At 34.8% G+C, this 13117-nt stretch overlaps 1 protein-coding gene across 18 annotated transcripts in view; it reads left to right on the top strand.

The window, feature by feature from the left end:
* Positions 1–13117, top strand: part of MBNL1 (muscleblind like splicing regulator 1) — a 177898-nt gene that overhangs the window by 145560 nt on the left and 19221 nt on the right. For all 18 annotated transcript variants that reach the window (XM_082394406.1, XM_082394412.1, XM_082394402.1 and 15 more), the window contains 2 exons: positions 2031–2231; positions 12566–12823. In XM_082394406.1, coding sequence (XP_082250532.1) covers positions 2031–2231; positions 12566–12823 — 459 coding nt within the window. The remainder of the gene's footprint in view (positions 1–2030; positions 2232–12565; positions 12824–13117) is intronic.

Raw genomic sequence — 13117 nt, 5'->3', positions numbered from 1 at the left:
CTGACAGGTTATTGATTGTTAATATCTGGAACCCCCAATAGTTTCCTATTGTCCATGGGTAGCTGCCTTGGGCAGGGATCGAACTGGGGACTGGAGGTATTACTTTAGGCGACTTCATCAAGAGCCATCAACCTGGCAGGGCAACTAACCATGGCATTCAAACCAACACATTAGGAACAATAATTATTTTAATTTGAAAATATCGATAGAATCCATGGTATATTGTTTATTGACCCAAGTGAATCAAATTATGTATTAAATACTCTATATTACATGGTCTTCTTAGTAAGACTGGATATGCTAGCTGCAAATATTTTGTCCTAAAACAATTTGTGAAGTCACGAGAAGGCTGCATCCTTTAGGATAGGAATTTTCAACCCCAGCACTATTGACATTTGGGGCTGGATAAGTCTTTGTTACGAGGGACTGTTCTGTGTTGTAGGACACTTAGCAGCCTCTACCCATTAGATGCAGCTGGCACCCCCCAGCTGTGACAACCAAAAATGTCCCCTGATATTGCAAAATGTCCCCTGCAAGACAAAATCACCCATAATTGAGAACCACTGCCCTAAGAAAAAAGGAATACTTGAAATCTGTTTTACTCTTCTAAATACAGGATGAGTCAGGGCCAAATTAGATAAAGGATATATTTTATTTTTTTAAAGATATTTCTTCTGAGCTATAAGAATTACTTTTGTAACATATACATCTTGATTGCATAAAACCTTACACCAAAACTCTCTTGAATACTAAATAAACTCTGGGGTCATCTAACTTCTTATTCCTGTCAGAGGGAAGAATTATCTACATTCTCATGTCCCTTTCTTTCTAAAAGAAATTTCTATGATTCTATTCCTTACCACAGGATAAAGATAACAAATTGTTTAAAATTACCTTAAAGAACAGGATCCATTTTGTCCATTTGTTTTTGTGTTTTGGAAACAAACATTATTATTACATACAGCATTAAACATCAAGAATGAAAACTCCATTGAATTAGGAAGTTGAAAATTTACTACCAGTAAGGTGAAAAATTGTGCTAGGTTATCTTTTGAAAACTGGAAAAGCACATTGTTAAAATAGATTTCAGGTAAATTATTTAATTTTACTCAAAAACAGATATATTTCCTGATATGCAAATTTTCATATCAACAAATAGAAACCATTTTCATATATTCATGAAAGCATTTCTGGCAAAAAAAAATCTATCTTGTAGCATTTTATTCAATGCTACTATATGTATTTCCTTGAACAATCATAATGCATTTCTTTAGAAGTGTTCTTTTTCAGACTTCACATTTCAGAATAGTTTCTCCCTAGTAAGCTGAATTCGTTAAGTATCTCACAAAGGTGTAATAGGCTGGTGGAAGATTTATAATTTCCCCAGGAAAACCTGCAACAAATATATATGCCAAATACTTTATCTTATATGCTCAAAAGAAATGGTGCCATCATCACCCTTCACATATCCCATAAGATTTATTCACAGTTTACATTGACTGTGAAACTCTGCTATCCACTGGGAGCTCTGCTTTATTTATTCTAGATAATAGGGCACTTGCAACCTATTAACAGTTGTAAACAGATCTTTTAAGTACATCTGACATAGCAATTATGAAATGTATTTCTTAGACAAGTTTCCAGGATTAAATCAGGACAAAGGTGGAGATTAGGTAACCACAAGAAGTTTCTGTATTGAATGGTTGAGCTATTTTTCAAAAAGAAATCGCAAGCATTATAGACCCCAAGCTTCAAAATCCCAGTGGAAAATTTAATGGATAATTACCCATTATATTTTAGAAAAACATTGATTTGATGAATGCTTATTTTAAGAAACATTCTTATCCTAAATGAGAGTAAATAAACATACAATTAAATGGAGAGAGGGAGGGAGGGAAAGAGGAAGCAAAGGAAGAATGGATTATGGATGAATGCATGGATACACGGTTGGAGGATAGATATATAATGCAGGATATCAACTTTGAACCAAGACCTGCCGATTAAATTTTGCTTTGTATTTTATTTTTCAGCCAATGTTTTCAGTTGCACCAAGCTTAGCCACCAATGCATCAGCAGCCTTTAATCCCTACCTGGGACCTGTTTCCCCAAGCCTGGTTCCAGCAGAGATCTTGCCGACTGCACCAATGTTGGTTACAGGGAATCCTGGGGTCCCTGTACCTGCAGCTGCTGCAGCTGCTGCACAGAAATTAATGCGGACAGACAGACTTGAGGTAGGCGTGATTCGTTGGTGTCTTTATGTATTCCGTTCTAAATTTCAAAGTGTGCTCTTTGTTTATTTCTTCCATGGCCATAAAGGTTAAAAACAATTCAAAGCAGAGATCTTGGTTTAGTGTTTGGAGCATTTTGCTAGAATATAGATATGCTATATTTGATGAATGTAACATTTATAGAAGCCACAACATCCGTATGTAGAATAGTGGGTAAGAACTTGGACTCTGGGATCAGACTGCTTGTTACTTCATTGTGCCTCAGTTTCCTCATCTTCAAAATGGAGAGACTTATGGCACTTACCTCAAAGAGTTAGTCAGTGTCTGGCACACAGCAGAAGCTTCCTAAATGGTTCTTGTTATTGTTGCTATTAACAAATTCTATCAATCCCCGATACTTGTTCTCATAAAGATGTTATTTAGTTACTATCTACAAACTGTTTTAAAAGTTATCGTTGCAAGTTTCCTCATAAGCCTCATAATATTTTGGTTGGAATAGCAAGGCAGCCTTGTTTGTGAAATGCGATTATAAGTTTTTAAATTGTAAATTGGGTGATGCTCTCAGTTTTAGAGTCAAGGATGATCAGATGTATGTACTTTGCTATTGCTACATGAAAAAGAAATTAAAGATATAAATCTTATGTTGAAGTGGTTGTTGAGAATTTTAGCATGGCTGTAAATTAGTGAACTTGGTAAACTCTAGATGAAGGGGGAAGAATGGCAACATTACTGTACATTGAAGCGCTCACATCTAGCACTGGTGTCCATATAAAGAGCAAATGAGCTCTTCCTCTTTTCCCTGGTTAGCACGAGGCAATACTTAGTGCTGAGAACTTTTACGTGTCTTAATACTGAGAAAGCAGCAAAACAAGGCCATTGTGTGAACATAATTGACTCTAATAATTTATCAGTTTAGCAGGAATTTATTTAATAAGCACCAATTTTTTGTTTATTAAGTTTCATTGCATGCATTACAAAGGATCTCAGATTTCAGAGTAGTTATAACCGCCACCATCTTTTTGACCGTAATAATAATAGTTGATATTTATTGGATATTTACTGTCTACCAACCACAGCATTACCCCTTCATATGGAACAAACATTTAATCCCCAAAACAATCTTATGAGGAAGATACTATCATTAACTCCATTTAACAGGGCGATAAATTTATGGAGAGAGATGTAACATAACTTATTCAAGGTCACGTGGGTAGGATGTTCCTGTGGGGTATGAACTCAGAACTACATTTTTAAACACTAGTATATTACTCTCCCTTCCCATACAGGTGATAGTACAAAGAGGAGGCAGCAAATTTTGGCTTGTATGTTCCCTTTAGAGTTTTCATTAGTTTGTTTATTTTAGGCTTATTTTTTTACCTTTCATTGAATGTTTTGGAAAAAGCTACTAATTACAAGAGTTCCACAAGGAGAACTCAGGAAGGATGTTGAGACTTAATTGCATTCCCTCTATCACCAAGGACTCTGCTGTGTGCTAGAGATAACACCTTGACTTGTGGGTGGTTTGTCATTGCACAATTGTTCTTGCTCATTGATTACCTAATGCTGTGTGCAGATAAACTGGGAGGAAATTTAAGAAATTTTAAATATTTAAAAATTATTAGATGTTCAACGTATGAATCATCCCTCCCCCTCTCCCCTCCCGACCCCGCCGACCTTTTTGAAGCAAACCCTGGGTTCATAATGTGTAATTGTTGATTGTTTAATGGGAACCAAATAGGCAGTCTGAGATGAACTTGATAGAATTAATTATTAATAGGAGATGATATTCATAAAGCTGAGAACGTCTCTATTTAAATCTCTGTCAAAGAATCTCTTTAAAAGACTGATTGTGTGGTCAGAACTCTTTTAAACTAATCCTCCCACCATTTTAGGTAGTCTGTAATTGGTTATATTTTGTATGGTGTTTAGTTAAAATGAAGACTTCTGTCTTTTTTTTTGTTTTGTTTTTCTTTTGCAAGAAGCTACTTTGAGTATTTTGTCTGTCTTCCTTTCCCATAGTCACAACAAATGGCTACTGTTGCAATGACTGTCATTTCCTTTTAACCGGAATTCCACTTACCTAAATGCCTGATGGTAGGGCAGCTTCCTTATTCTCATTCACAGGATCTGACTCAATGTCACAGTTACAACCTGTTAGGATGTTGCAATGTGAAGCTAAGGGGCACCTTTCTCCTAGCACTTGTGATTTTAGACACTCCTATCTTCAGGGTATTTCCTCTCATGCTAATTGCACTACATCTTGGAGTCTAAAAGACATGGCAGTAAGTACACACACTTAATTTACACATTTAGTTATTTGGGGTTTAAATCTATACTCTATTTTTAACTCATGGAACTCCCAAGTACATTTTAGAATTTTGAGTTCCTTTTGAGGTGAACAGATTTTGAAACAGTTAAAATATTGGCCAATTCTTCTTGCCACTTCTTTCTCTCTTTGGCTACAAAATAGACAATGAAGGAGTTAAAAACAGGGTAGATTATCAGCCTTCTGGTTCTGTTTAGAAGAACTAACACATATTTATAGCACCCAGTGTGATACTACAAAAAATGTTAAATTGAAAAACAGGAATCGAATCCAAGGATTAGTGCTGGTGATTTTGCTAGTTAGGTGAGTAAGCATAGGTCAAGTTTTTTATATTTTCTGAGCTTCATATTCCACACATATTAAATTAGGGGAATATACCAGATAATCTCTAAGATCACCTCCAGTTAGAACATTCTAGGTGAAATTTTAGGTCATTTTCATGTGTTTAATGCCAGCCACAAACTACTGAAAAGGTATTTAATATATAAATAACACACACACCTAAGCTTTCTATCACTATTCATATTATCCATTCTTTGTTGGATATCTTTTAAAAGACCTTGTAGCTGCATACTTTCTATGCTGTAAAATTCAGTCTTCATGGTTTTCTCTAAAGAGAAGCAAATCTCCTGAATATCAGTCACTGAAATGAGGCTTTTAAAATTCCATTTTATAACTTTGGGATGCCTTTGTGTAATTTTCAAGTAGCAGTCATTTTCAATGATTATTTTAAGAAATTGTTAAAATCTGTAGGTACTGGAAAGGACTGAGGTTTTTAGTCTTATCTTTGCTTCATTACAAAGAGTTGGTAATTAAGGAAATCATTGTTTGACCTATTTTCACGACAATAATTTTTTATGGTGCAGAAAGGATCCATGAATGCATTTATTCTCTTGTTTATTCAGCAATATCCAATGAAGAACAATTGAACATCTTTCACGTAAGAACTGTTGTAAGGAATATCTTGAAGCCTTAAAAGGTTACCAGCTGTGTTATCAACAACAAGAAAAGGTCCACCAGAATAGTGCCAAGCTCATAAATGATGCCCAGTAACTTGGTCAGTGAAGGAATAAATGAGTCAGTCAACCAGTTAATCAATTAATTAATCACAGAACGATACATGCCCTTATTCAGAGCTTAAGGTAATGTAACAGAAGAAATAAAATGTGACACATTTTAAACATGTGTTAGCATCCTCCTTGAGAACATGTTTTACATTTTGAACATTCCAGCTACAAAATATGGCATCTTGTTCATGCCCCTAGTCCTAGAGCAATGGTTTTCAACCTTTAATGTGATTAGAATCACTTGGGATGATTGTGAAAAACGCAGGGCCTGGGAATTCCCTGGCGGTCCAATGGTTAGGACTGGGGCTTTCACTGCCCAGGGCCTGGGTTCTATCCCTGGTGAAGGAACCAAGATCCCACAAGCCACACAGCACAGACAAAAAAAAAAAAAAAAAAAAAATTAAAAACTAAAAAAAAATTTTTAATGCGGGGTCTCATCCCCACAGACTGATTCGGTGGGTCTTCAGCGGATCTCTGGAATCCTTTGCACAGATCTGCCAGGTGATTCTAAATGCGAATGGTCTAGAAAATACCTATTCCACGGGGGTGCCAGCACCTGTTAGTTAAGTCTTAACTTTTCATCATTTACCTCATGTACAGTTACTTGTATACAAAAATCTTCCTCCTCCAGTGCATTTAGCATCCTACATTTTGTGAAATTGCTGAGAACACAATGTACGGCATTATGAAATATTTTAAGCAATTGGTGATAATTTTTAGGGTAATCTATACTGCATAACAGCATTAACCAAACAAAAGACAGACCAGTGGCCACATATTTCATATGCTGATGGAGACATTAGATTGCCATTTCGTGAACTACATCATTTTTCTATCAATAGTCTATATGACAAAAACATATGACATATTCGAGGAAAGGTGAGCAAACCACTCGGCTTCTGATACTTTTCAGTTGAAGTTTGTTTTAAAATTCATGTGCCGAAAGTTTTATTCTACTGAGGTAATCATGACATGAATTTCTAATTCAGGCCACTGGATACTGAATGCTTCCACTACTTACTGACACAGAAGAGTCTAGTGACTTTTTTCGTATAGGCATAAAAACATATGATACCTACTGCCTACACAAAAAAGAGCATTTAAAGATAAATGTGGATTCAAGTGATAGTGAAAGGCATTCCTGCAAGACATTATTATAGGCATTTAATGGATTTGTCATGATCTATTGCATATAAAAAATGCAATTCAAAATAAGATTAGAAAAGCAAATGCTTTTAATAATATAAGAAAGGCTTATTGATAGAATTATTTTACTTCCATATTTCTGTAGAGAGTGTTTGGCTACTGCTTGTATGACATTTTAATTTCTTTAGAAAATTACCAAGAAATATTGAGTTTTATGCACACAGGTCTATGTAGTCTACATTTTTTTTTAATTGTAATAAGGCTTTAGAATGACTCTCTAAAATGTGGTCACACCCCCCATTTAAAACATCTAGTCTCTGTCGATTATTACTGTCTGTGATTAGTTTGAGTTTTGTTTTAGAGATGATAGAATTGTAAATTGTTTAAAATAAGGGAATTGCTAATCCTGGCTTAGCCAACTCATATTTGCTGTTTTTCCACCAATTTCTTCATACAAATTAAAGCTAAACTGTCCCTATCTTTGCAGTTATTTAGAAGGAGTAATAAAGGTAACTATAGATTTGCACATTTGGCATATTGATGCGTTTGTTTCAGATGTCCTGTCATGCATAGGAATGAATAAATGAAAACCTGGCAGTGGATTTAATGGGAAGTTTTATTTAGTTGGTCATTCCTATATATTCAGATTTGATTTTTTGAATTACATAAGGTCAAATGACAAATTCTTAGCTGTATCATCTATAGAAATATGCTTGTCTTCACTGGCTTGGTGGTAATGATAGGTTCCACCTTTTAGATTTCAAAGAAAACTCCCAGTTGATCTTAACAGAAATTCTCTGAGGTAGCTAAAGTAGGTGTCTTTTTCTTCTTTTTTTAAAAAATGAGGTTCAGGTAGACCAAATTTGTACAAGTATCAAATAACAGACTGAAACTAGATATCGCATCATCAGATATTTATCTTGGGAATGTAATTTTACAAACAATTAACTAAGATCATTTCCCCTAATCACCAGAATTTTAAGATGTGGATATTTGAATTCTTTTTGAATTGAAAACACAGGTAATTTCTTTGTATTAGATTGTATATTCATGACCTGTAATGCTTTGGGTTCTTTGATAAAATTGTTGATTATCCAGTATTTCTTTTTTAAAGTGTTGTGTTAGCTCAAACTTAATAAAGTCCATGATGCTTACTGTTGAACAACGGGTATGTATGTGTCTTTGAATAAGCTCCTTAATATTGGTCATTAGCTTTAAATTGACTTCCCAAAGTATTAAAGTACCCTGAGAGTCCCTCTTCCCTGTTACAATTAGCCCTCTCTTCCTGCTTTGAATGTGAGTCTCTAAAGATGACTGAGTTAACTATGTTAAGCACATAACATAGAATGTCTCTTAAAGAACATGCAAATGGCTGCTTAGTTTTGAATAAGTTCATACATTGACCTTAATTTCCTTAGACTCTCAAGCCTTAACTTGCAGAGTAATGATGAATTTAATACTACTTATACAACCTATTATTATTTTGACCATTTTGAAATATGTTTGTCATGTTTATAGAAATTGAGATCAAATAACAGAACTGTTTATTTTAACCAGATTTGTATAGTGTGTTTTAAGCTATCTGTACATTATCTTATTCAGTATTCATGATTCCAGAGCTAGTAAATATAAACACTAGATAGAACCGAAAATTTCTGATTTCAAACTCTATTCTCTTTCCACTCTACTACTGCTATTTAATTAACAAAAGAAGGTTTATGTAGAATTAATTTAGATTACCTTGGGAAGTTTTTCTGATTGCTTTTTCTTTTGATTATTTAAAGTTTATATGCCAAAGGTGTTTTTCTGGAAATGGAATTTAGTACTTTAATGTTTTCAGTGAATATTTTTATTGAAATGATGGTTTTTACTGTAAAAGCAACCTCTTATCCATTTTGTATGAAAGTTTACAAAACTTACCTGATTTCCAAAGCAAATCCTGCCTTAATACTTTTTTTTTTTTTAATTGGAGTAGAGTTGATTTACAATGTTGTGTTAGTTTCAGGTGTACAGCAAAGTGAATCAGTTATATGTATACATATATCCACTCATTTTTAGATTCTTTTCCCATATAGGCCATTACAGAGTATTGAGTAGAGTTCCCTGTGCTATACAGTAGGTCCTTGTTAATTATCTATTTTATATATAGTAGTGTGTATAGGTCAACTGCCTTTAATACTTATAGTACATATAAGTACTTATACTTAGAAACATTCTTTTTGATTGAAGCACATTATGTGTTTAGCTAATATCAATAGATGGAATTATTTTCATCTAGGTTTGAAAACCACTTACCAAACTGTAAAAAGTACTTATATATGTTGACCCACTAATGCCATTTCTGCACATTTATCCTTAGAGAATGATTTTTTAAAGAGTGTGGTCATGAATATACTCTTTGCAACATTATTTGTAATATGGGAATATTGGAAATAATCTAGATGTTCTCTGAAAGAGTTACTTATATTATACACATCTATTTTATGGAATTTGATGCACCCAGCAAAAATGATGACTCTGGACACTATTAAGTAAAACAAACAAACAAAAAGCTTATGCTACATTGTTGAGCAAAAACAGATCACCAAGTAATAGCCATACTATAGTTACAACTATTTGAAAAATATGTTCGTGCAGAAGATTGGATGAGAATAGAAAAAAGAGCCATAATGTTGTTAGGATTTTCAAATTTAATTTTATCTTCTTTTTTCCAAATTCTCTTTATGGTAAATTGTGCAATTTCTTATCCTGATTTGAATTATAAGGTTAGATTTGTTGAAATTTTGTCTGTCAACTATAATTTGCTAACACAGTACTACAACTAAGAGATTTCTTTTGGGGAAGCAACACAGTCTAAAGTTTTCTTGAGTTTATCAGGCCAAACCCATATTCAGCAGTCAAGGGATAGATCCCATTTTATTGATGGTCATTATTAGAGAAAAATCTGTTTGAAAAGTTTTGGGAAGTTTGTTCTATTCAGATAGGTACCCAACAATCCATATATACATCCAAAGCTTGGCAAACTTCTCTAGCCCCTCTAGCCTTGTAGCTCTCACCAGTACAAGTTTTCACAAGAGATTTTCAATTTCTTCTCTATTTTTTTCAAAGGCAAGAATAATAGGAGAACAGCTATTTCAGTATATTTCTTCTGTCCCATTTCTCTTGTCAGGAGGAACCTTAAGTTGGAAAAAAAAATGAAACAGTCAAAAATGTATATCATGCAAAAACAGTTAACTAAGTTCTTGCAACATCAGAAAAGGCTGGATTTAGGAACAAAATTCTGAGCTAACTGCTAGTTATCAACTCTGCTTAAATGTTTTTTAGAATTCTCCCTCAATGCATCCTGCAAGACAGTAAAGAGTACAAAACTGTAATAAACCAATTATTAACCTATACAAACCACACTGACACATGCATAAAGCAAATGGAGAGGGACGAGAAGGGGTCTTAGAATGATCATCTTTATGCAACCTGATTTTAAGTTCACATCCCTGAAAATAAAAAGAACGTTGAGATGGACAGAGAAATAAAAAGTCAGAATCAGCCTGGCACTCAGGCTATATTTTGGGAGAATGATGCTCACATTTCTGGCACCAGCACTGGCATAATTGTTTTTGAAAAATTGCAGATCTTTGATTCTAATAGTTATTCAAGATTCTACAGATAAGACTACCTTCAGATCTTCTTTCTTGTCAGTGTGGCAAAGAGTGAGAGAAATTGGAAAACAGAGTGTTGGTTCAGCTGCTGCCAGTTTCTTTGCGAGCATATTCGAGAAAGCAGGAATTACTGAAGAGCTAACAGCAGTAGTGTCCGAACACAGATGGTTTCCTATTGGATGAGGCTGCATTGACACAGATTTGTTTAAACAGAAAAGTAACTTTTTTGTTTATGCTGTGGTATAAATTTAGCATAATTTTACATATATACCTGAAGAGTTTTTATCCTCATTTAAGTGTTCCTCTCTTCCTATTTTGATGAGTCTAATTTAGTAAGTGGGGATTTGTGGTGTAGAAAGCTGCACAGCTGACTCCCGTCCTTAGTGAGAGTGGAGGACAATAGTTCTGGATAACAGCTTTACCACTTTTGCTTTTCAAATTATAAACTCCTGGCTATCCTTGTTTTCTTTTGTTCAAGAAGATAAATGCAACGATAAAAAAAAAAAAGGATCTTCTGTAACTTCCTAAGTCATCTTTGTATTCCTAATATCTCTCAGAGTGTCTGGCACAGAGTAGTTACTTAATAATTTTTAAAAATTACATAAATTGAGGTGATGAATAGAGTTGGCTCATTGCTATGTGTAATGCAATGCTTTAGCTAGCTTGAGGTTTCCAAATGGTGCAAGATGTTGTTTATAATGCTCTTTTTAAGATATACCACGATACAAATTATAGAGACCTTTTTAAAAGGAAACACTTTTCCTCAATAATGGGATATGGATGTAAAAGGGGGAAATGCCTAGAATCAAATGTGATCATTTCATGTACTTAAATCCAAGAAAATCTTTGTTTTTTTAAATCACAACGGGGTTTCCCCCCCTTTTTTCCTCTTGATGAATTCCAAAATTGAGTGTTCAGGGTCTGTATTCGCTCAGTTTGTAAAAAGATTTGTGAAAAACAAAACGGAAACATCCTTGAAGCATGAAGTAAGAGCATAAAAATATAAGGGCATTCTGTGTTGAGATGGCCCTCTTGTGGTAAAAAGGTCAAACTATTCTGACTGAAGACAGCGCCGGCAACCTCTTGATTAGAGCCAGCACCATGACAAACTTTAATAGAGTCAAAATCGAGCAACTGAATGAAAAATAACCCATTTTCACCTTTCCCCAGGGACCCCATCCAAAATTAATAGATATGAAACAAACAGTAACAAAAACTAATCTTTTTCCATCTGCTTTTTATAGCTACCAGGTAAATCTCTAATGATCAAAAACTTAGCTCTTGGAAACATTTTATGAAAAAGCTATCATTTGACTTTTTACACTTTCACTCTTAAATAATTTCTGATTAGCATAAAAGTTGCAAAAATAGAACCAAGAGTTCCTGCCTATCCTTCACCCAGCTTACCTAAATATTGACAGCTTACATAGCCATGTTACCACTCACAAAACCAGAAAATTAGCATTGATATGCTGCTATTAGCCTATCTACAGACCTTAATCAGATTTCACCAGTTGTCCTACCAACATCCTTTCTCTGACTCCAGGATCATTCAGTCAGTGACAGTGTCTCAGTCTTTCTTTGTCTTTCATGACCTTGACACTTTGGAAGAGTACTGATCAGTCATTTTGTAAAACATCCTACCACTTTAGTTTGTCTGATGTTTCCTCATGATTAAATAAATTCAGGTTATGCGTTCTCAGCAGTAATACAACAAATGTAATGTTGTATCCTTTTTTCAGTGCATCATATCAGTAGGTACATGATGTCATTATGTCTTTATCACTGGTGATATTAACTTTGTTTGATTAAAGCAGTGTCTCCAGGGTTCTTCACTATATAAAGTTACTGTTTTCCCCCTTGGTAATGAATAAGTGTGTCAACATAATTTAAATTAGATATTTTACCATAATTAGTACCATAAATGTGTTTTCTTTCTCATGGACATTTTACTGAAATGGGATTATAATTTGTATACCGAACTAAGAATGTTTTCAAGTTATTTTGTGGTTCCTTTGCAAATTATCTTTTCCCCTTTCATTTGTTGGCTTCTATCATCAGTCTTGCACTTTAAGTTAAAATCTTCGGAAAGTTTCTACCTGTCCGTGTTGACTGACCCCTGTGCACCTAATGACCCCGTAGGTATGTCGAGAGTACCAGCGTGGCAATTGCAACAGAGGAGAAAACGATTGTCGGTTTGCCCATCCTGCTGACAGCACAATGATTGACACCAATGACAACACAGTCACCGTGTGTATGGATTACATCAAAGGGAGATGCTCTAGGGAAAAGTGCAAATACTTTCATCCTCCCGCACATCTGCAAGCCAAGATCAAGGCTGCCCAATACCAGGTCAACCAGGCTGCTGCAGCACAGGCTGCGGCCACCGCGGCTGCCATGGTGAGTAGAGACCTCAGCTCAGTCCTCGTTAACAGTCAAAAGAGCAAAGTGAACAACTATGTCTGACGACAAGCTATTCGTTTATTAACCTTTTTTTAAAAAATTTTTGCTGAAGATATGTTTGTTCAGGTATCCCAGACAATACATAATGAAGTTACCATTCAGAGAAGTGAGGGTAACTCCTCAGATGGTTCAGATTGCTCCTACCTACTCTCGGCCTAGCTCTTAATACTGTGTCTTATTCTGGATATAGGGTTTCTGAAATTTCTGCTTTGTACAGAACACCTGTCTCCT

Source organism: Balaenoptera borealis, assembly GCF_965194805.1.
Source record: "Balaenoptera borealis genome assembly, chromosome: 5".
Lineage (NCBI taxonomy): Eukaryota > Metazoa > Chordata > Mammalia > Artiodactyla > Balaenopteridae > Balaenoptera > Balaenoptera borealis.
Note: the sequence above shows the minus strand (reverse complement) of the source record. Positions and strands in the feature narration are given on the sequence as shown.